This window comes from Zalophus californianus, chromosome X (genome assembly GCF_009762305.2).
Source record: "Zalophus californianus isolate mZalCal1 chromosome X, mZalCal1.pri.v2, whole genome shotgun sequence".
Classification (NCBI taxonomy): Eukaryota; Metazoa; Chordata; class Mammalia; order Carnivora; family Otariidae; genus Zalophus; species Zalophus californianus.
In genome coordinates this window covers 108946315-108971626 of record NC_045612.1, presented here as the reverse complement: position 1 = coordinate 108971626, position 25312 = coordinate 108946315, and the positions used below count along the sequence as shown (strand labels likewise).

The window sequence follows — 25312 nt, the reverse complement described above, 5'->3', positions numbered from 1 at the left end:
GAGTGGAGCCATGAAAATGAAGAGAAAGCAAAAACGTCCATCACTGCAGGGCCAAGTGAAATAATTACATACCCATGCGCCATCAGGCCCAAACAGCTCTAGGAAGTTGCCAATGAATTCCCTCGACTTCTCTTCCCACTTCTGAATTAGATCATGACTCTTTTCTTCCACTCTGTTGACAAATTCCTTTGATCTCTCCTCGACATTCTTGACCTTTTCCTTCATCTTGTCTACCTGGTTTTGGAAGCGGTACTTCTTTTCCTGGTCAAAAATGAAAAGAGAAAAAAGAGATTTATCCCAGAGGGCATGAGAGAGACCAGTCATTCACACTAATGGTCACTTTATTTCAACTTGTGTTTGTTCTTAACCTGAAGAGTCAGGATGTTGCTATTTCCAAGGGCTAGATTGACGGGAGGCACATCTCTTGTAAGAGAAGTCGTTTGTCATGAGTCTACTTGGATATGTAAAATGAAATACAAGTGATTTTAATATTCTTTTTTGTAAACATCAGAGTTGAAGTCACTTATATAAGAACCAAAAATACATATTTACTGTTTATTACAGGTAGCTATTGGACAAACACCCCCCCCCAATTCTCCTGGGATTTAGACAAAAGTATGGATTGTCCATAGAATGGTCACTCAGAAGCCACCCAAGTTCTCGGTTTTACTGGGACACTGTTAAAGCCAGTACTGGTTGAAATCGGCCACTGGCTGGGCCTTAAAAGCCATGTGTGACACTGTAATTTTCATTGCAATGATATTTTCCATTAAGCTAACTGAACTGTATCCATTTCCTTGGTGATGAAGACAGCTTTTGTCCTGATAGCTTCTCTGGACTGAGATTTTTGTCCTTCTTATAGCCCTTATGCAGCAGTGCTATTCCCGTGTGCGTGGAAGGCCTTGTATGTTGGGCAAGTCACGGGCCATCTCTAAACTTCAGTTTCTTCCTCTGTAAAATGGGGATAATTACCATCCCTACCCCATCAAGTTGCTGTAACAATTAGGTCAGATTACGCACGTGAAGTGCTTGGCACAAAGCCTGGCATTTTAAAAGTAAAAGCGCAGTGTGTGTTGGCTGTTTGATTCTGATGAAGCAGCGTAAGCCTTTCCTCGTGTTACCCGATGAGAGTGCTATCAAACCACGAAAAGTACGTGACATGGAGGGTCTTCCCCTCCATGAAGTCATGATATATTTTCTCCTCACAGGGCAATAAGGTTTTCTTCTTCAGTATACGGGACTGAAGTTCCTATCTCAGAATTTTCTTGAGACACCTGAAATATTGCAAAACTGGGGCAGGATTCCCAGATTCAGACCTTCCAAACTGGACTGCAGCCTCAGGGTGGGGTGTGAGCTCCGGGTAACGTGCCGCTGTCAGGGCCAACCCGGGCCAGAGCGACCGGCCGCCACCTCCACTCTGCCTGAGGGGCCTCGGCCAGGCCCCCTCTGAGCACAGTGTCACCTGTGTCTAAGCGGCGGGACTTGGACTGGGTGACTGGCCACTGGCAAATTCCTGCCTCCTCTGAGGCCCTGTGCTTCATCGATGTGCCCGTCCAGCACATTCGACCCTGTCTGTGAGTGGCAGCCAGCCTGTTGGCACGGAAAGGCAGCGAGCATGTCCGTGTTGACTACACGGTTTCTTGAGCTAAGCGGCTTAGCTAAAGGCCGTTAGGAGAGAATGAGCGATAACTTTTGGAAATGGTTTAACATGCTTGGATGGCTGACTGGATTCAATTTAAAAGAACAGACAGTTTAAATTATTGAAATAACCAGGGCTTTATTCTCTATAAGATAACAAATAATCACTTTGATGGAATTCTTTTCAGCCACTTGTTCTGGTGCCACTTGAACCCCAACATTTTCTGTTCTGTTGCCCGACTTGTGTGAAGCCACGGAATAACCACTGGTGGACAATTAATAAACCCCTCATCATCTAGAAGGCACCGAGGATCGATGTGGTTAAGCTGCTGGATAGTTATGGCTGCACATAAGCATCTAGTTTTGTAGAAAAATCACTCTTTGAAAACCTACTGGAGGGGACTGAAATTCTGTATGGATGAAGGGTTCCTGTTTTAATCAACTTTGTCACCTCCTCGGAGTCCAGGCAAATACAGTTGTCCAGATGCGCTAACATCACCTCTGGCTGGTGGACTGGAGGTGAACTGCCCTCTTAGCTTTGTAACAGCCTGTTTTGCTTGTTTTAAAGATTGTTTTAACAGTTGCTCTATTATTAAACTAACAGCCGGTCTGTGGGAACAATACGGCACGAATGCAAAAGGAAGCCGAAGACTTTAGGCTTTATTTAAGCAGCTGTAATCTCTCTGGACAATAAAAAGAAATGGCTCTTAAGGTTTCTAATGAGCATCTGTAAGGCCTTAATAAAACGAAAAAATTTAAAACTCATTTTCTCTGGGTTTAGCTTTTCATTGCCTCTGCCTGCCTTCCTTCCCTTTGAGCAGAAGACGATGCTTGCCTTTCAGGACGGCAGATCTCCCAAACACCCTTCAGTTAAGTCTGAGAACTCTCGAAGACGGAGGTTGGAGCAAGAGGAAGGGAGGCAGCTCCTTTATAAAACGTGGAGCTCACTACCAGAGGCTTTGGTCGACTTATGTTAGCCCTTTGGACACTGGTTTCTCCATCTGTAAAATGGGGCTAATACATCACTGGGTCATTTTGTGGACTGCGTGGCGCTGGAATTTAAATTAAAACAAAAGAACACTGTGAGGCATACAGCAAGCACTCAACAAACGGTGGCAGTGCTGGCGTGTGTGGTGGTCGTCGGAGGACACGGGGCCGGGGGGGGTACACTTACATTTATAAAGCTGACATTTAGCTCCTTGGCGGTGTACCCTCTCTGGAGGTTGCGTCGGGCATAAACATCATAGTCACGGACGATTCTGGTGATGATGTCTGATGTTGAGATGCCTTCCGTTCTCTGAGTTGGAACAAACATTCCTGTTCAAAGAGTAAAGAGGAGATAAAGAGGAAAAAAAGTGAGATGGTCTCAGCTGCCCCATTTTCTGCAAGAGCTCTCGTTTCCAGGACAGAGTGGCAGCTCCCGGGTGTGCGAGTGCGGCTTCTGCATGTGACGCCAGCTGGCTGGGCCGGGCTCAGCTCCGTGCACTTCCTGCCTGCCCGCCGCCCTGGCCCTGGGCCCTGGGCGCTCCTGGCATTCGTTCGGGCCACGGCCTTCTTTTCTGCCTTGGATCCCCCTTCCCTGCCTAGACCAGCTGCAGCCTTCCCCCTCCTCCTGCAGGGCCCAGCTTCAAGGTGTTGTTCCTGGCAAGTCCTTCCTGACATCACCAAGCAGAAGCCACAGCCTCGAGGACACAAACGCGTCTTCCATTAACAAACGCATTTTAAATACCTGTCTCCTTGTCAAAAGGGAACATTTTCAAAGTAGAGATCATGCCTCAACGGCCAGCCCCCAGCTCAGTGCCTTTTTCTGGCACATGGAAGGGGCTCGATAAATGCAAATTAAATGAGTAAGTGACTAGAGAGTCACCAGCGTGGCAGGCAAGTCCTCTGCTTCCCTAAGGAAATCTGCATCACATTCGGTTGAGGAAAAAGACGCAAAAGGTACTATCTCGTCATCTCCCATTTGAAGACATGCCTTTGGGATGCTAGATTATTTTATCTCCCTCACAAAAGTCTACTCTGGGATGGTGGTTTCATCACTCAGGACCCTTTCATCTAGAACACGTGCGACTGAGTAAAAATAAGCACAGAGGATGCCAAGTTCTAACAGACCTTCCTTAGCGTCCTCAAAGCTGCATTTGGGCGCACTGATACGGGGCCACAAGAGGTCACATGTGTTATCAAGGCAAGGGTGTGGTTAATGCTTACACCTGTCGTCAACTGAAACGACATGTTGGCAAGTGAGGTCTTTCTACCCAGCATGATTATGGCCATTCAGAGATATCAGGGGTGGGATGGCATGACAGACAGGGCCTAGGGACAAGGGTGCTGGGTTCTCAGTTTGGAGACTTGGGCAAGACTCACACCTCAGAAGTCAAGTTACTTAACCTCAGTGTCCAACACTGAGAAATGAGGTGACCGGACAAGATGACCTTGGGCTCATCTGTGCCACTCCCTTCTCCGTCACTCCCCATGTCCAATCTCCTTCCACTCACCAGTCTACTTCCTAAAAGGCTCCCCGATTCACCTGCTTTTCTCCATCCTCCACCTAAAGCCATCGAACACCATCTAGTTCAAGGATTATATCAAGAGCCTCAAAACCAGTCTCCGGCCATGTTGATTTTTATTCCCTCAGCCCTGGTCTACACATAGCAGGAGCCACAGAGCAGTCTTTCAAAACAGAAATCAGAGGGCTGCCCAACATCTTTCACTGGCTTTCTACGGTCCTCAGGATTCAGATCCAAATCCATACCTGGGCTCTGCGGTGGCTTGCTTTACCCCTTCCCTGCACGCTCTCCAGTCTCATCGCAGACCTGCTCCCCAACCTCACTGCCTAAGCCAAGGCCCCTGGGCTCCACCACTGTAAGGGGCCCCATTCTCATTGGATTCTCTGGAGCTGGGCAACAAACTGAGCCTGCCTGAGCCCCACCACACTGGTCTTCAGCGTCCTGAGAGGGCAGGCCCCGTCCCCTCCCTGTGCCACAAACACACTCTCTACCTGGCTAACTCTTGGTCATTCATTGGGTTTCACCTTTAGCGTCACTTCCTCAAAGAAATCTCTCAATCCCTGGGCCAGCTCTTCTGGCTTCTTATTCCCTCCCATGGTCCACTGCTCTTTTCCTTCAACTATTCCAAGGTCTTTATAAAACAGCTTCTTCAGTACCTGCCCTCCCCACTTGACAATAAGCTGCATGAGGGAAGGAACTGCTCCTGCACTATTCTCCTTTAAATTCTCAGCCCCGGGTGGCAAGCGGGCACTGTAAGAGGACTACTGACTCTAAGTGCCTTTCCCAATCCAGTTGTAATTCGTTAGCCCTCGGTGGACTTGTCTGTGTTGCAGCCCCCTCTGGGGTGGCGCCCTGAGCGGGCCCCCGGCGTCTGCTGCACATGTAGGTTGCAGCAGCAGGTTGCCACTGCCCGTGTGTGAGACAAAGCATCCGCTTTCGAATGTTCTGTGGCTCGGAGCACAGAGCTGGCGTTTACCACTAGGTCCGAAACTACTCCTATCACCTTCTGAGAATATGGACCCGAACACAGAAGACCAAAGCGAAGGCAGAGGGTGTGAACATCCCAACACCTGTACCTAGACCGCACCCAACCGAGCCAGCTGGGCAGGGGGCTCTGGGGGTTGGGGGAACGCTGAGTGGTCCCAAGCCGGAGGGCTGAGACAACATCCTCACCTCGGTGGGGGCAGCAGGGAGCTTTCTAGTGAGCACTGTGTCCCCTCGTTCAGTAGGCAGGTACTTTTCCCACACCCCTACTGCCTGGTGAAACGTCCAGAAGATCCTCCAGCTACTAGCAGATTTCAGCAAGTCACTTAGGCACTGGTGACATGAGCTCACCCTTTCTGTGAAGCCGCAGAGTGAGGTCTCCGTGGCTGAGTGACTGGAAGTTGCAGACGGGGACAAACTTGCTTTGCTGGTGGGGAGGTAGGTCTCTGAAAGAAGCCAAGCCCTCTGCTGACATAATGAGGCACCCGGCTTCCTCCAAGTCCTAATTAGTGCTCTGCTAAAAATATTCAGTAATGAGCGCACTCAGAGAACCTTTTTGTCATGCTTTTCCGAATTGCAGTGTTTGCTTCTGGAGCTATTTTAAGCCACAGCCAAGCACATGTTAATGAAGGAGCCTCGGCGGTAGTAGGGCCGTACTGGCAGGAAGATGAGGACCGGGGCCCAACCGTCTGCTTCATTTGTGCACCGTCCTTTCGTCCAGCTTTGCTGGACGGTTTTGACATGTACTCTGACAAGCAAAGCAGAGCACGCTGTGAAGTTTGATTCATGCCCTCGATATCTCTGGCTTCGTTTAAAGTGACTTTTGACTTTTAAAAGAGACCTGAATTAGAGTGCAAAAGCCCAGTGCGTGTGCTTAGGCCATTTCTGAGCATCTTTCTCTCAGGATGAATGCCCTGGCCTTCTCTGCCGTGGCTCTCCCTTGCTGAGCCATCAGCAGAGCAGATCAAGGGACCTGCGTGGATGAAGAGTCACACGTGGTCTTCCACCTGTGCTGCCAGGGCAAAGAGAACACCACCAGACTGTTCAATCTGAAGATCGAGTCAGGGCCGATTGAAGATGGGCACAATCCCCGTCCCCTGGGATGACTTGCTCATAACTAAGAGAATGTGGTATTAGTGACACTGCGGCACTTCCAAGGCTAGGGCGCAAAAAGCCTTGAGGCTTCTGTCAAGATTGCTAACTCTCCAATGCCTCCTCCTAGGACGCACACTCCTGTAATGCAGCTGCCACGCTTTCAGAAGCCCATGCAACAAGGAGAGGCCACAGGTAGGCGCTGCAGTGTCGTCTTCCCCCCAGCCCCACGCTGAGCTCCCACTGCAAGCCAGATGCCAGGGCACCATCTGGGACCCCCAGCCCAACTGGGGCTTCAGATGATGGCAGCCCCAGTCAACAGCTGAGTACAGCCATTTGAGAGACCCCTAGCAAGAACCGCCCAGCCAAGCCTTTGCTGAAATCCTGCCCTACAAAAACATGAGCAAAATAAAGTGGCTCTTTTAAGCCACTAAATGTGGGAGTAATTTGTTATGCAACAATAGGGTGCTGGATCACTTTGAGTTAGGAAAATATTGGACCTGTTCCTATACCTTAAAATCGGGAAAGCAACTTTTTCTTAGCTCACTAGAGGCTACTCGCCCAGAAATAAAACCACCACCAAATGCATGCTTTTACTTGACAAGGTAGCTGAGAAACTGTCCCCCCAGGGAACGCTGATTCCATTCACCCTGGGTGAACCAGATACCTGGTCTAGATTCTTGCTACTCTAAGTGAGCTCTGTGGACTTGCAGGACCTACCAACCGAGGAGCTAGAAATGGGATCTTAGGGGCGCCTGCGTGGCTCAGTCGGTTAAGTGTCTGCCTTTGTCTCAGGTCATGGTCCCAGGGTCCCGGGATCAAGTCCCATATCGGGCTCCTTGCTCAGCAGGGAGCCTGCTTCTCCCTCTCCCTCTGCCTCTGCCTGCTGTTCCCCCTGCTTGTGTTCCCTCTCTCATTCTCTCTCTGTCAAATAAATAAATATTAAAAAAAAAAGAAATGGGGATCTTAGGTCCCACCAGACCTAATGAACCCAAATCTGCATTTAAAAAGATCCTGCAGGCAAGGAAAACAAAAGCAAAAATAAACTATTGGAACTACATCAAAATAAAAAGCTTCTGACGGTGAAGGAAACAACCAACAAAACAAAAAGACAGACAACCTACTGAATGGGAGCAGATATATGCAAATGACGTATCCCATAAGGGGTTAGTATCCAAAATACATAAAGCACTTATACAACACCAAAAAACAAACACCAACACCAAAAAATCAATCCAATTAAAAATGGGCAGAAGACATGAAGATGACATACAGATGACCGAAAGACACATGAAAAGATGTTCAACATCACTTGTCATCAGGGAAATGCCAATCACAACTACACTGAGATATCAGCTCACCCTGTCAGAATGGATACAATCGAAGACAGAATAAACAGCAGGTGTCGAGGCGAGGATGTGGAGAAAAAGGAACCCTCGTATACTCTTGGTAGGAAAGCAAACTGGTACAGCCACTGTGGAAAAGACTATGGAGGTTCCTCAAAAAGTTAAAAATAGAATTACCAGAGGATCCAGTAATAGTATTACTGGGTGTTTACCCAAAGAATACAAAAAATTAAGAAAGATATATGCACCCCGATGTTTACTGCAGCATTGTTTACAATAGCCAAGATACGGAAGCAGCCCAAGTGTCCACTGATAGGTGAACGGATGAAGATGTGGTACATATGTACAATGGAAAATTACTCTTCCATAAAAAAGAATGAAATCTTGCCATTTGCAACAACATGGAAGGATCTAGAGGGTATTATGCCAGGTGAAATAAGTCAGAGAAAGACAAATACCATATGATTTCATTCATATGTGGAATTTAACAAACAAATGAACAAAGAAAAAAAGACAAACCAAGAAATAGACTTAACTATAGGGAACAGTTAGATGGCTACCAGAGGGGAGGTGGGTGGGGGGGGGTGGGGGAAACAGGTGATGGGGATTAAGAGCACACTTATTGTGATGAGCCCTGAGTCATGGATAGAACTGTTGAATCACTGCATTGTACATCTGAAACTATTGAACTAACTGCATGCTAACTGTACAGGAGGGGAGGGGACGGGAGAGGAAGGGAAAGAGAAGGAAAGCAAGATCACGTAGGGGTCCACAGTCCCATTTACATCTGACAAGCACTGGTCTATACCAGGTCCTTCACGGCAGTTTTAGGGAAGGAACAGCCGGCTCACAGCTCAGATCTTAAAAGACTTAGAAAGGTAACCATCACTCCATGCCATAAACCATCTCCCTTCCTTCTCCCCTCCTACTCCTGCCATGTTCCTCAGCAGTCTTGCAAGTCTGAAGGTTTCCAGCTGTGGGGTTTCCTTTCCTGGAGCCCCTTACAGACAAGACTGGGATCTGAGAATGCCGGGCCTTCCGTTCTCACCCAGTGCTCCCGACCACCGAGGGAGGGAGGCCTTTTTGAGAACATGGTATAGAGCTGACCACCAGCCCTGCTGGGGGTAGCATGGAGCTTCCCCAGCTGCCCCGAAGGGGTTTGAACCAACAAAAACACCATCAGGGACACTAAGTATATTATGGATAACAAAATACTTTTCTGAAATATTATCCAATGTCGTTTTCATTTCTGGGGATGATGTCTGTCCTGAGGCCCCATTCCCACTGATGTGGAGACCTCCATCACCTCAGGGGAACGTAAATGTAGCTGAGAATACAGGACACTACATTCAGCTTTTGACTTCTAAAACTGGCTCTTTTGAAGGCTGATTTCAGAAAGAATAGTTATCAAAGCTAAGGCTTTCACTTGAAAGAGCCATGCTTTGAGGACTACAAAAAGGGTTTTCTAAATCCCAGAAGTGTCCCTTTAATTATGAAGAACCAGAGGCTGAGTGGACTCAGAGTATAGAATATTTTCCTGTAAGCCTTGGGGTGGGGAAAACATGAAATTACCCAAGTGGCAGCTTCCTGCCCTCCAGGCGGAAGAAAAACCCCTCCTTGCACTGAGGGGAAAGAATCCAGAGAGGAATGAGGGGCACCGCACAAGTGAGAGAATGTGAGCAGGACCTACCCTTTGCCCAGACTCAGAGTCACAGCCCAGGGGCAGGGACAGGTAAGAGATCCCATTAGAAAGCCCAGAGCACAGAGGGGGGTGCCTGGGGGGCTCAGTTGATTAGGCGTCCGACTCTTGATTTCAGCTCAGGTCATGATCTCAGGGTCGTGGGATTGAGCCCCGCATCAGGCTCCGCACTGGGTATGGAGCCTGCTTAAGATTCTCTCTCTCTCTCTCTCTCTCTCTCAAATGGGGAGGGGCAGAGCACAGGGGCTCATACCCTGTTTACCTCCAGGACTGACATGACTCCCCCGACAGCGCTCCAGTAGATTATGGAGGACATTTTTAAAGTTCTCAGGGGCCCTCTGGGGGGACACTGGAGGTAGTGGAGATTTGGAATCAGCATGACCACTGGGTGGGACGCTGGTAGCAGAGGGAAGGGATCTTGCAGCAGAGGCTGTGGCAAGAGGGGGCCGGAGGGGAGGGGAGGGAGGGATGTGTCGAGAAGCATCAGGAGGCTATGACAGGGGCCTGAAAGCCACAGATGAGGGCAGAGCAGGTTTGATATCACACAATGAAAGATCAGCAAGAACCAGTCCCTCACCCCATGCCGGGCCAATACAGAGGCCCCAGAATTGTAGATCACCCCAGAAGAAAAAGGCTAAGAGTTGACTCTACATAAGTCCCAGGGCAAACCTAGAAGGGTCTGAATTACTGTAAACTTCAGGCATGGTTTTTCCTGTTCATCTATGGAAATGGGGGCTCCTAAGTCAGTTCAGCTACAGAAATGACTCCTGGCTGCCTACCCAATTGACCCTTCCCCCATAAGAGACCTGCTCATGGCACTTCCCAGACACTGAGTGGCATGTGGCTTCATGTGACATAGAGACTTCAGTCTAAACGACCCCATTCTGCCAGTCTCCATCTCTGCTCTCATCTCTCCACACCCTATACTAGATGAATGTTGGTTTTCTCCAAACACGCCGTACTTCTTCATACACTCCCACCTTTGGACAGGCCTCCCCGGCCTATTGAACATACCCCTCCAGAGGCTTACAATACTGTGATGTAACTGGGCGCCTGGGTGGCTCAGTCGTTAAGCAGCTGCCTTCAGCTCAGGTCATGATCCCAGGGTCCTGGGATCAAGCCCCGCATCGGGCTCCCTGCTCACCCGGAAGCCTGCTTCTCTCTCTCCCACTCCCCCTGCTTGTGTTCCCTCTCTCGCTGTGTCTCTCTCTGTCAAATAAATAAAATCTTAAAAAAAATATTGTGATGTAACTACTTATGTCTGTCTCCGCTCTCTCCACTGGGTGAGGGCTGTCTTATTCACAGTTGCATCCCATCTTCCCTCCAACAGTTCCTGGCTTGTTGAACACACTCAGGCAACTCATGGGTTCACCAGTGAGGGGCAACACCATCCAAAGATTGGAAATGTGCCGCCTTGGGAGGTAGGAGCTCCCCCATCACAGGGGATGTTCAAGTACCAGTTCTACCAGGAGCTGGCGGTGATGCCACGGAGGGCCTAGGAGCCTGGGTTTGTGACCCTCAGGAACCCATCCTCCCTTAAGAGTCTAAAGGTCCATAAGTACTGGGGAAAGGCTGTGGTGGCAGCAGGTTTAAGGGGAGGGATGGTGGGACCAGCCACATTGCGGGGGGGGTGGTTTCCAGTGGTCCCAGAAACAGGAGAAGACGACTCTGATGGGGGCAGCTCCAGTATGACGGGTGTATTTGGCTTCTTGAGCTCTCTCAGTAAAGCCGATGGTAACTCAGAAGACTAGAGCGTCTGGACGTGCCAGGCAACGGTTTAATGGCTGGAGGAAGGTATGCATGGATGCATCTACAGTGCCTATCGGAGAGGCATATGATAGAAAGCAAAAGAGCAGAAAACCAACCAAGCCATTAAAAATCTACTTGTGCACGTGCCTTCCAGCTAAAATACCAATTCCAGCCCATCCTTTCCTCAAATTTTCCTTGCCCAAGATTCTCAGGCAGCAATAGGCTTATGGGAGGTTTATGGAAGGTAGTCTGATGAAGGAGGGTGGACGGAGAGCCTAAGGAATTCAGGCTACTATGCCGCCTCCCTCCATCTTGGATACCTCCATTTTTAGGGTCAGGAAAACCATGTGACCCTTTAAGAAGATAGAAGTAATTACCTTTGCCCCATCTGTCTTTTTAAATAATCCAAATGGACAGAATCTGGGGAGGCTGAGTATTTAAAAAAATCCTAGCAATGACTATTTTAATTCTTAGGTGATTACAGGAAACCCTGTGACATTGAAAACCTCAGCTCAGGGAAATAACAAGTGTTGGGTAGTGAGTGTATAGCAGAGACTGTTTTCCCATTATACATCTGCCCCCAAAGCACCTATAATTTGTGATTTATATTCTCTTGCCTTTTGTAAGACAAAGCGAGAGAAATGCAAATTCACAGATATAATTTTAAAGATCTTTCATTCAGATCACAGCCACTTTTGAAACAAGTCAAATGGCAAACGCTTTTATCTTTCCCTGAGAATTTCTGAGGCTATAGTGGCTTGGAGTAATTTAGTGCAGGTAGCCAACAACTCCCTTTAATAAAGGGGTGAAGGACTCAGGGGCCATGACACCAACGAAAAGCAAACAGATTAGATGCAAAGGTTGATATAATTACCCCCAAAACGCCCCTTAATCTAAATAATTTGAAAAACTCTACAAGACAGAGTGTGTGCCCAAATTATCTAGGTAAGCAGCTCTACTCCCTGCATAGTGGGAAGAGCCCTTGCAGACAAAAGACCTCCATCCTAAGCTGACTCCCCATCATACTCCATTAAAAGCACCCTCTTGATTAGCCAGCACTGAATGAGCTCTACACATGCACCAGGACTATGCTGGGGATGTGAAGATGGATGAGACATGGCGGAGACCATGGCACTTCATTCTAGCTAGGGACACACACACACACACACACACACACACACACACACACACACACACACACACACACACACACACACACACACACACACACACACACACACACACACACACACACACACACACACACACACACACACACACACACACACACACACACACACACACACACACACACACACACACACACACACACACACACACACACACACACACACCAGGATGCCATCAAAAGGGAGCTGAAAATAAGATCCATTTGCAAAGAGTATCTGAGGAGGGTTGGGGGAGGGTAGTGCTGAATTATGCCCCCGGGAGAGAGGGCATGTCAGGGGCTAGCTCCTCAACTGGGCATGGAATAGGCGTGGAAGCTCAGAGGAAGGGCATGTCCAGCCCAGAGAAGAGCTGGAGCCGAGGCGCTAAGTGGGGGTGCGTCTGGGCACCAGGATGGACTCCATGTGTCTGGAGTTTAGGGCCTGAGCAAGGCGATGCAGAGACCAGACTAGCAAGACTGAGAGGCTGTGCAGGGCCAAGGGACAAAGACCCAATCACAAAACCCAGGAGTGGTGAGAGAGACCGAAGGGAAAGAGAAGGTCCCAGAAGTGTCCCAGAAAGTAGAAGACAAAAGCACATAGGAGAGGAGAGTGGTCAGCAGGGTTGTTCTGTCCAGACGAGGACAGCAAAGAGGCCACTGGATTGGGTGGTCCGAAGGTCCATCAGGGAACGGAGGGAGGATGGGACAGAAGTCAGAGCACAGATAGGTGAGGAATGACAGGGCGGTGAGCCTGCGAGGTGCCGGCAAGGGAGGCCACAACAAGGATGAGACTGCAGAAGGGAGAGGGAGGGCAGAAGAAGGATTTTGTTTTGTTTTTGTAGACTCTCAAATAATAGTAAGCTGAGAAGAAACTGCTGGAGTGTGAGAACCTTGCACACAGAGGAAGAATAAAGCAGACAGGCTTCAAGGAAGGGAGGAGGTGGATTCAGGTAAAGAAGTCGGCCTGGGGGGTGCCTGGGGGGCTCAGTCGTTGAGCGTCTGCCTTCGGCTCGGGTCATGATCCCGGGGTCCTGGGATCGAGCCCCGCATCGGGCTCCTTGCTCGGCGGGGAGCCTGCTTCTCCCTCTGCCTCTGCCTGTCACTCTGCCGACTTGAGCTCTCTCTCTCTGTCAAATAAATGAATAAAATCTTAAAAAAAAAAAAAAAGTCAGCCTGGGACAGAAAACCTACCCCTTTTCCTCAGGATGCAGGGGAGGGGGCAAGGGTGCAAGGAGTTAAGGGTACATCAGGGCAGGAAGGCAAACGTTATAAAGGAACCTCAAGAATCCCCCTGAGGCTAGAAACCACAGATCTGTTCCGATGCCCAACAGTGATTTCCCTCAAGTCCTCAGCCGCAAAGGAATAGGAACAGAGAACTTGGCAAAGGAATGAACCGCAGGCAGTCTGCAATGGAAGGACACCCGCCTCTCTCCAGCCCCCCAATAACTCCCTGGGCCAGACTAGTCTCTGACCTTCAAAGAAATGCTTAGTGACAGCTGGGACAACTTCCAAAGCTCAGGCACATCTTCCCTCCATGACAGTGCTTAACAGTTTGGGGAAGGAAATATTTTACCTGATTTCCCAAATATTTACCTTTTTTTTTTTTTTTTTGCCTTTGCATGTGGTACCTGAGGCTGTAACTATCATGTGACAGGATGACAGATGGCAGGAATTTGGAGACAAGGAGTCCAGATTGTTAATTACCCCGTTATCTGGCTTCTGGAAGGAACTTTCTTGGAAGTATAACATAATTTCATTCTGAGGACCTAAATGTGAATGAGGAAAATGATTGCCCTTTAAATAATAGGGTCCTATGATTTTAGTCTGATGAGCCCTAAAATTGAGCCACACACTAGAAGCTGGTATACCTGTGGTATGGCAGAGTGCTTTGGTGTAGGAGTTAACTCTTCTATAAACACCTAAGTGGTGTCTTTCCTATGACTGAGCCTTAGCACATGTCAACAGAAGCTTGTAGAGGCTATTTGGCAGACGTCTGAAATGCCAGTGCCTTCCATGTATATGCTACAAGACTAGGGCAGAGGTCTCTTATTAAACCTGAGGGTCATAATGCAGTGGACAGGTGAGCACAGGGGAACTCACCTGCTTCCTTTATATGCTTGTAAACATCATCAGAACCAGCAGAAGAGTAGGGAATGTCATCATGGGCCACAAAGTCAATCTGTTGGAGAGAGAGAAGAGTGAGGTCAGCAGTGGGATGGGTGTGCATATGCCTTTAAAAAAAAAAAAACTCTTTTTAAAAAAAGATTTTATTTATTTATCAGAGAGACAGAGAAGGCAGAGGGAGAAGGAGGCTCCCCACTGAGCGAGGAGCCTGATGTGAGACTCGATCCCAGGACCCTGGGATCATGACCTGAGCCGAAGGCAGACGCTTAACCAACTGAGCCACCCAGACATCCCAGTGTGCAAATGCCTTTTGGAATAAAGTAGTCATAATAAAGCAGCTGAAATAAGCAGTTTATAATGTGCATTTGAATCCTTGACTGAAAGGTACTGCCAACTGTCTCCATTTCCGGGAGATAAAGGGAACTACATTGGTTGGTCTCCTTCACTGGTCCCTCTCTTTCCTCTGACAGTAGGCTTTCTAGGCCTTCTGTCCTGCCTTTAAACTTTCTCCTTGGAGAATTCATTCATGCTTCAGATTTTAATCAGCCTTGCTATGATGAGGAAGCCAAACCTCCATTTCCTGTCCCACTGATAGCAACAGGCCCTCACACTTAAGCCATGTTTTATGTGGTAAAAATGAATTCACAACTTTTTTCTCATTTGATCTCCCTAACCACCTTGCTAGGCAGGAGGGGCTCATACTACTGTTTCCGCTGGGACGGAAGGCTGCCTAAACTAGAAAACTTGTCAGATTTGCCCCATGTCACCCTTCGGCATCATTTTAAAATCAACCGTTTCGATATTTAATTCAGCCTGAAAACTGGTGTCCCCTCCCCGAGGCACCTCCACTTTCCCAGTGTACCTAGGCCCCAAACACCTTGGAATTGGCCTTCTTTCACTACTTCCTTTAGTCTCCAGGCACAAAGGTCCCAAGGCCCCGTGGGCTGTGTGCGTGTTCACGTGCTCATGGGAACGTCCCTGCACGCACGTGCGCCCGCCGAGCAGGTCCTCTCCGTGGCTGCTACAGGAAACCCAGGGCCCAGTGACCTGGACTACTGCTTCCAACTTGTACCTGACCTTCCTCACTGCAGCCTGTCTCCTTTCCAAACTACCCCTCTGTCACGTGGGGGGCAGGTCCTTCTTAACTGGGTTTTTTTTTTAATAATTTTTATTGTTATGTTAATCACCATACATTACATCATTAGTTTTTGATGTAGTGTTCCATGATTCATTGTTTGTGCATAACACCCAGTGCTCCACACAGAACGTGCCCTCTTGAATACCCATCACCAGGCTAACCCATCCCCCCACCCCCTCCCCTCTAGAACCCTCAGTTTGTTTTTCAGAGTCCATCGTCTCTAATGGTTCGTCTCCCCTTAACTGGGTTTCTTCGTGTCATCCTTCTTCCTGCTGATCTCCCCTAGCTCCCTGTCTCCTACTCCATCAAATCTAAACTTGCTGCCTGCCTTTCGCAGCCCTTTGTAACAAGGCTTGATTCCACTTGGAGAGGTAGTTTACAGCAGGAGTCCCATCTGCCTGCCCCACTGCTTACTAGCTAGAGAAGTCATAAATTTAATCCTTAAATCAGTATTTCTGAACCTTGGCACTTGTGACATCTTGAGGTGGATTGTTCTTGGTGGGGGGTGCCCTGGCCTTTACCTGCTAGATGCCAGTAGCACCCCTCTAGCTGCGACAACCAAAAATGTTTCCAGACACTGCCAAATGTTCCTTGAGGGCAAATTCAAGCCCAGTTGAGAATCACTGGATTAAATGATGTCGTGATGGAAAAGCGCTAAAAATGATAACCGGTGCACAGTAAGCACTCAATGTTATTATTCAATCCATTCTTAGTGCTCAAACTTAGTTCCTCCTCCTCTCCAGCATATAACAACAACAACGACAATGACAATATCGGAGTGGCCATGATACTGAATGCAATTCATGTAGGAGCAAAGCCCCCAGGACAATGCCCGGCACATGGTGAATAATAAACGGCAGCCTCTGCTACCATCGTCAGTACCCCCATCATGCCTGGCACAAGTTGAATATACAATAGATGTTCAGTAAAAATGTGCTAGTGATTGCTGGAAGTAAATCATATTGTAGTTTCTCCTTTTGCTTTTTATTCGTGCTGGGAGATTATCTCCTCTGCTATTACCCATGCACATTTATCAGTGTTCTCTCTTCTGCATCGGGGATTTAAAAATAGAAAAGAAAACTCTTAGAACAGCTTCATCTTGTGGGTGTTTTTTTTTTTTTTTTTTTTTTTTTTTTTGGTACGGCTTATAAAAGGAAAGAATAGCTCCTAATGTGGAGCTGGTAGGGAGACACAAAGCACATAATTTCATGCAGATCAAAAGAATTTCTCATGTTTTCAACTAATAAAAATCTTGTATCAGTAGGAGTCTCAGGGTCACAAAATCACAGATAGAAAGTTCTTTCCTTAAAGGCTGACCTGTGCCCTGTGCCCTTCTGGATATAATGCGTATTCATTTGTTCCTTGAAAAAGGATGCCTGTGAATATACAAGCATCAATAATGATGATGGTGGTGGTGATGACAATGACATTTTAGAGCTCTGACTATGGGCCAGCCAGTGTTCAAAGGGTTTTACTTACATGATCTCATTAGATTCTCAAAACAGCCCCATGGGCGAAGTACTGACATCACGTGAGCTTACAATTTAGGTAAGTGGGTTCAATGTCTTGCTCAAGGTCCCACAGATAGGAAGGGATAGAGGCGCACTTGGACGTGGGTGGTCTAGCTCTAGCCCCACAGTGAGGAAGTGAGAGGGTATCAGTCCCCAGGCCTGGGCAGAAGACAGGTGCTGTATCAAGTGACACCACATGACAGTTCCTGAAGTCACCTCTTTCAGAGAGTAGAAGCCTCTGGGCTTTCTGCATGTAGGCTGTAGAACCAGACTCTAATTCTTCTACTTAGAGAACATGGAAGAGTAAGTACCTTGTGTTTTTCCAGAAACTCTGGAGTGAGTGTCCACGGAGCATCTCTAATGACTTCATCCACATAGCGACAGTGTCTGAGAGCTTCATATCTCTCTGCTTCGTTCATCACAGTGAAACCTTTGAATTTGTGGGTGAGGTCATCACTGCAAACTGAAACAGACATAGACGTGAAAGGCTGCTACCTAGCCCAGGCCCTGCTCGCAGCCATCCTGGAACATCAGGGCTTGTTCAGCAAAACAAAAGGAGCTCAGCCTTACTTGGTACAGGATGTAATCAAACTTGTTTTTTTACAGGAACAAAGCATCAGGAAAGCAAAGCAAGCTGAAATCCATCAGCAATCGAGAATTCCATTTTGGTGCTAATTTTGACTTCATTCTCTGCTGCAACTTAACATTAAAATTATTCTCCACACTACCTAAGGTGACTTCTGTATCTTTTATTTTTCTCTCCCACCATTCAGTAAAAATTACTATTCGGAAAAAAAAAAAAATGGCCAAATGACCAGAGAGAGAGAGGGAAGAGAGAAAAAGAAAAGAAGCAGGAGGCCTGAATTTTAGAAGATTTGAACAATCAGTTCCAATTCCCTTGCTGGATCATTGTACTTAGTAACCCAAGTGTGATTCCTTTGCATGCACGTGTGCATGGGCATACGCGCACATGCATCCATGTAAGCACACGTGCGCACGCACACACACACACTTCTGTTCCCCGGATTGAGGTCCAGTCACTATACATCAGACCACACAATCAAGAGGAGGAAGTCATAAAATAGAAGATCTGATCTAGCAGAATTCATCCTTGTAACATTTCTTATCCTTCCTAGATCTCAGGTTCCTGAATCTCCAAATGGGGGTTAATATCATCCACTATCAACCTTAGAAAGAATTTTTTGAGGATTTACATAAGAGTGCTTTGAAATAAACTGAACAAGAAATATTATTCATTATTCTATCCAGAATATATTTGTTTTTGGGAAAGGCAGCTTTCCTACATGTCAGGAAAAAGTGTCACTGGGGGTCCAGTCCCTGTTTACCAATATCCTGGTGAAGGTCACACTATAGCCAAACTGCCCTGACTGCTCTGTAAGAGGTTTTATGTACACACAATAAAACTTACAAAATTTAAGTGTTCAACATGTTTTAAAAACAAAAATACAATTATTTTCTTGGAATCGAAGGATGACCCACATCCAGAACCAAATCTAGCCACAGAGTGAGCACAGCCAACAGCTATAGCCAGCATCCTTGGAAAACCTCCTGGGGCAGCCCTCACTCACTCCACCTCCAAACCATCCTCAGACCTGCCGCCGCCCCCCTCCCCCGCCTTCAGAGAACCCCTGCAAGCCACGGTGTGCTCACCACCTCCACTGCTCACCAGCCCGCCCACCTTCTCCCCCCACGGATTACTGCCATGGCCTCCTAACTCTGGCACTTGTTCCTGCCTCGCCCGCCCCCAGGAGCCTCTGCCTATTGGCCAGAATCGTCCCCTTAAAACCTGTCTGACTGTCGTTCTTGGACCCAGAACCCTTCCCGTCTCCCCAGAGTAAAAGTGAAACAATTCCAGTGGCCCACGGGCCCCCACAAGACCCACGCCTCAGCCCATCCCTTCATCTCAGATGGCGCCTCCTTGCATCCCAGCCCTTGGCCTTCGTGCCGTTTCCCGAAGCCACCAAGAATGCTCCTGCTGAGGTCAGGACTTGGCACCTCCTGTTCCCCAAACCTGGAACAGCTGTGCTCCAAATATCCACAGAGCTCACTTCCTCCCCTCCCTCGAGGCTTCCCAGCCATCCTATTGAAATTGCCATTTGGCCCCCATCTCTGGTGGTTGCCATCCCTTTCCCGTTTTACTTCTTGCCATGGCACTCCTCATCATGTCACTGTCTTATTGAATTTTACTGCTGATGTCCTTCTACTAAAATATATGCTCCCTGAAGACAGGGACTTTTGTTTGATTTTCTGATGGCCCATAGAGGTCTCTTAACAAGTATTTATTGAATGAATGAACAGTGCCTGAAACATACAGATGCTCGGTTAATGTTTACTATGATTTACAATAATATTTATCTGTAGGCACATTTCAACAACATATATATAATTAAGAGACCAGTATGTCTCTAGATACACATGTGTATGCCTATACATCTCCTATACATACTTCCAGAGATGTTGTATAGACCTGTATAGGATAGAACACAATAAAGACAACATTGTAGTAGTTTATGTTACCCCAACACCATCAACCACGTGGCTGGCTCAAAAAGTTTAAGGAGTATCAGAGTCACCTAAGGAGCTTGCTAAATATAAAGATACCTGGGTCTCACTGCCCAAGAGTTTGATTCCGTGGGTGCTATGGTCTGAATGTGTCCCCCTAAATTCATTTGTTAAAATCTTAAATCCCAAAGGTAATGATATTTAGGAGGTAGGCCTTTGGGAGGTGCTTAGGTCTTGAGGTTGGAACCCTTATGAATGGGATTAGTGTCTTATAAAAGAGCCTGCACAGCGCTCCCTAGCACCTTCCACCACATGAGAAAACAGCAAGAAAGGAACAACTCTGAAACAAGATGAGGGCCCTCAGCAGGACACCATGTTAGGGCCTTATCTTGGAGTCTCCAGTCTCCTGAACTGTGAGAAGTAAACTTGTGCAGTTTTTAAGCCAGCCAGCCCAGGGTGTCTTGTTGTAGCAGACCAAATGAATGAAGACCATGAGTCTGGAGTAGGGCCTAGGCAGCTCTATTTCTGACAAGTGTCAGGGATAATTCTGATATGTACAAGATTCAAAAGCCCCTGGAGCATATTATGAACATCTTGAGCCAAGAGCCCAGCCTGATTCTGAATCACCCATCACTCCAGCTTGGGGGTGAGGGGGGCAGGTAGTCGGGCCATATTTACTATGTTCTGTACTGATTCACAGATTGCATTGGCTTTAGACTCCATAAATAGGAATTATTTATGGGTCAAGATATACAATTTAAAAACTGATCTAAGACTTTTTAAATGTTCTGTTAGGACTTTATTAAAACACTACTTCAAGAATCATACTGAGCAGAAATGGATTTCAGATCCATCAATTTTCTATTTTAAACAACACAAAACTAGGCTGGCCATATCCTCTCCCCTTTTGAACCTGCACCTGAGCAATTTGGTGTAACTTCTAGATGACCGAAATAATGGCCCCCTGACAGAGCACAAAGAAAACAAACATCCTGTTTATGCCAATCCAGGGTCCTATTTTCATATCCCAGGAGTGACCTCAAGAAGCAGCTGAACATGCTGACCAGTTATTGTCCAAACATTAATTACGCCCAAAGCAGTACTGTTGTTCTTGAGTCTTGGCAAATGCACTCTGACAACCAGCTGGAGAACTCTGAGCAATGGTTCCATGGATGAATTCACTGAGTCATCTCGGAGTTCACACTGTAGCTAACCCATCCTGGCAGCTCCCTGTGCTCAAAATGAAATAGTACCAGTCCTCTGCAGGAGAGAAAATGTAATATAAGGGATGAACTTTGGAACCAAACAGACGTGGGTTCTAATCCCCGCTCTGCTACTTAAAACTGGGAAAATTACTCAGTCTCTTAAGACTCAGTCATCTGTCTTTAAAACATGGCAAAATTTTGATAATTGAATGTGATCATCTGAGTAAAGAGTAATGCTCAATAACATTTGCCATTTATCAATAGTAGTATAAAACAAGCACTGGGGATATTCATCTGTGTTTTGAGCTCCGTCTTTTTCCTGCCCCCACTCCAAGCAGGTGCCCAGTCTCTTGGAACAAACTCCCCCCTAGAAGCTGTGAAATTCAAGCTGCTGGTACACAGCCTGCCTCCCCGGCTGCTGTTTCCTCCAAGCCAGAACTCATTAGAGAAGTTCTGTAAGGAAAGAGACAAAGAGAGAGAAGAGTCCTCCAAATGAGGAAGAGGCCAAAGGTCTGAGGACCCCATAAGCAGAAGGGCCGGTGGCAGACCCCACGAGGGATGATGACATGGTACCCTGGGCACGAGGGTTCCATGTGAGCACAGACGGCAGGTGCCTCAACTTGCATGGGCTCAGTGGGGCTGGGCTCAAGACTGGAAACCCCTCTCTTGTTTCTGTAAACATTGTGGAATCTCTTTGGACTCTGCAGAGGTGAAGACAGCCTAACAAGGACTGAGACTCAATGTCCCACCAGTCAGGCAAAATGGAGTCCTGGCGGGATATTTAATTTCAAGGAAAGTACAAGAGAGCTTAAAGGAGTAATAGTTATGTCAAGTTTATGGAGTACTATTTATGTCTATTATAGTAAGAGTAGTATTACATTTATTGTTATTTTTTATTCCCCTTCTATGAGGTAGAAGTAGGTATCTGGTGACTCATAGACTTAAAAAATATTTTAGGGAGACACTAGCTGGGCTTGAAAAAAGCATGGAAGATACTAGAGAATCCCTTTCTGGAGAAATAAAAGAACTAAAATCTAACCAAGTTGAAATCAAAAAGGCTATTAATGAGGTACAATAAAAAATGGAGGCTCTAACTGCTAGGATAAATGAGGCAAAGGAGAGAATTAGTGATATAGAAGACCAAATGATGGAGAATAAAGAAGCTGAGAAAAAGAGAGATAAACAACTACTGGATCACGAGCGCAGAATTTGAGAGATAAGTGATACCACAAGACAAAACAATATTAGAATAATTCGGATCCCAGAAGAAGAAGAAAGAGAGAGAGGGGCAGAAGCTATACTGGAGAAAATTATAGCAGAAAACTTCCCTAATCTGGGGAAGGAAACAGACATCAAAATCAGGAGGCACAGAGAACCCCCCTCAAAATCAATAAAAATAGGTCAACACCCTGAAATCTAAGAGTAAAACTTACAAGTCTCAGAGACAAAGAGAAAATACCAAAAGCAGCTCGGGACAAGAAGTCTGTAACCTACAACGATACAAACATTAGGTTGGCAGCAGACCTATCCACAGAGACCTGGCAGGCCAGAAAGGACTGGCATGATATCTTCAGGGCACTAAATGAGAAAAATATGTAGCCAAGAATACTATATCCAGCTAGGCTGTCATTGAAAATAGAAGGAGAGATAAAAAGCTTCCAGGACAAACAAAAACTAAAAGAATTTGCAAACACCAAACCAGCCCTACAAGAAATATTGAAAGGGGTCCTCTAAGCAAAGAGAGAGCCTAAAAGTAACATAGACCAGAAAGGAATAGAGACAATATATAGTAACAGTCACCTTACAGGCAATACAATGGTACTAAATTCATCTTTCAATAGTTACCCTGAATGTAAATGGGCTAAATGCCCCAATCAAAAGACACAGGGTATCAGATTGGATAAAAAAAACAAGACCCATCAATATGCTGCCTGCAAGAGACTCATTTTAGACCCAAAGATACCTCCAGATTGAAAATGAGGGGCTGAAAAACCATTTACCATGCTAATGGACATCAAAAGAAAGCTGGGGTGGCAATCCTTATATCAGACAAATTAGATTTTAAACCAAAGACTGTAACAAGAGATGAGGAAGGACACGACATCCTACTTAAAGGGTCTATCCTACAAGAAGATCTAACAATTGTAAATATCTATGCCCCTAACATGGGAGCAGCCAATTATATAAGTCAATTAATAACAAAATCAAAGAAACACATAGACAACAATACAATAATAGTGGGGGACTTTAACACCCCCCTCAAGGAAATGGAGAGATCATCGAAGCAAAAGATCAACAAGGAAATAAAGGCTTTAAATGACACACTGGACCAAATGGACTTCACATATATATTCAGAACATTCCATCCCAAAGCAACAGAATTCTTCTCTAGTGCTCATGGAACACTCTCCAGAATAGATCACATCCTAGGTCACAAATCAGGTCTCAACCGGTACCAAAAGATTAGGATCATTCCCTGCATATTTTTAGACCACAGTGCTTTGAAACTAGAACTCAATCACAAGAGGAAAGTCGGAAAGAACTCAAATATATGGAGACTAAAGAGCATCCTACTAAAGAATGAATGGGTCAACCAGGAAATTAAAGAAGAATTATAAAAATTCATGGAAACGAATGAAAATGAAAACACAACTGTTCAAAATCTTTGGGATGCAGCAAAGGCGGTCTAAGAGGAAAGTATATAGCAATACAAGCCTTTCTCAAGAAACAAGAAAGGTCTCAAATACACAACCCAACCCTACTCCTAAAGGAGCTGGAGAAAGAACAGCAAATAAAGCCTAAATGCGGCAGGAGAAGAGAAATAATAAAGATCAGAGCAGAAATCAATGAAATAGAAACCAAAAGAACAGTAGAACAGATCAACAAAACTAGGAGCTGGTTCTTTGAAAGAACTACGATTGATAAACCCCTGGCCAGACTTATCAAAAAGAAAAGAGAAACGACCCAAATCAACAAAATCATGAATGAAAGAGGAGAGATCACAACCAACACCAAAGAAATACAAGCAATTATAAGAACATATTATGAGCAACTATATGCCTGCAAATTAGACAATCTGGAAGAAATGGATGCATTCCTAGAGAAGTATAAACTACCAAAACTGAACCAGGAAGAAATAGAAAACCCGAACAGACTCATAACCAGTAAGGAAATTGAAGCAGCCATCAAAAATCTCCCAACAAACAAGAGCCCAGGGCCAGATGGCTTCCCAGAGGAATTCTACCAAACATTTAAAGAATTAATACCTATTCTTCTGAAAGTGTTCCAGAAAATAGAAATGGAAGGAAAACTTCCAAACTCATTTTATGAGGCCAGCATTACTTTGATCCCAAAACCAGACAAAGACCCCATCAAAAAGGAGAATTACAGACCAATATCCCTGATGAACATGGATGCAAAAATTCTCACAAAAATACTAGCCAATAGGATCCTACAGTATATTAAAAGGATTATTCACCACGACCAAGTGGGATTTATTTCTGGGCTGCAAGGTTGGTTCAACATCTGCACATCAATGTGATACAATACATTAATAAAGTAAAGAACAAGAACCATATGCGCCTCTCAATAGATGCAGAAAAAGCATTTGACAAAGTACAACACCCTTTCTTGATTAAAACTCTTTAGAGTGTAGGGATAGACGGTACATACCTCAATATCATAAAAGCCATCTATGAAAAACCCACAGAGAATATCATTGTCAATGGGGAAAAACTGAGAGCTTTTCCCCTAAGGTCAGGAAAATGGCAGAGATGTCCACTATCACCACTGCTATCCAACATAGTACTAAAAGTCCTAGCCTCAGCAATCAGACAACAAAAAGAAATCAAAGGCATCTGAATCAGCAAAGAAGTCAAATTCTCACTCTTTGCAGATGATATGATACTGTATGTGGAAAACCCAAAAGACTCCACCCCAAAACTGATAGAACTCATACAGGAATTCAGTAAAGTGGCAGGATATAAAATCAATGCACAGAAATCAGTGGTATTTCTATACACCACCAACAAGATAGAAGAAAGAGAAATTAAGGAGTCGATCCCATTTACAATTGCACCCAAAACCATAAGATACCTAGGAATAAATCTAACCAAAGAGGCAAAGAATCTGTACTCAGAAAACTATAGAATACTCATGAAAGAAAGTGAGGAAGATACAAAGAAATGGAAAAATGTTCCATGCTCATGGACTGGAAGAACAAATATTGCGAAAATGTCTATGCTACCTAGAGCAATCTACACATTTAATGCAATCCCCATCAAAATACCATCAACTCTTTAAAAGAAATGGAACAAATAATCCCAAAATTTTTGTGGAACCAGAAAAGACCCCAAATAGCCAGAGGAATGTTGAAAAAGAAAAGCAAAGCTGGTGGCATCAATTCCGGACTTCAAGCTCTATTACAAAGCTGTAATTATCAAGACAGTATGGTAACTGGCACAAAAACAGACATATAGATCAATGGAACAGAATAGAAAGCCCAGAAATGGGCCCTCAACTCTATGGTCAACTAATCTTCGGCAAAGCGGTAAAGAATGTCCTATGGAAAAAAGCCTCTCCAACAAATGGTGTTGGGAAAATTGGACAGTCACATGCAGAAGAATGAA

The 25312-nt window shown here is 46.0% G+C and overlaps 1 protein-coding gene across 6 annotated transcripts in view; it reads right to left on the bottom strand.

Moving 5' to 3' along the window:
• The window catches only part of PCYT1B (phosphate cytidylyltransferase 1, choline, beta), an 80469-nt gene that overhangs the window by 34602 nt on the left and 20555 nt on the right, over positions 1-25312 (bottom strand). For all 6 annotated transcript variants that reach the window (XM_035725832.1, XM_035725829.1, XM_035725830.1 and 3 more), the window contains exons 3-6: positions 17268-17419; positions 14284-14362; positions 2813-2955; positions 73-261 (exon numbers count right to left, since the gene is read on the bottom strand). In XM_035725832.1, coding sequence (XP_035581725.1) covers positions 73-261; positions 2813-2955; positions 14284-14362; positions 17268-17419 — 563 coding nt within the window. The remainder of the gene's footprint in view (positions 1-72; positions 262-2812; positions 2956-14283; positions 14363-17267; positions 17420-25312) is intronic.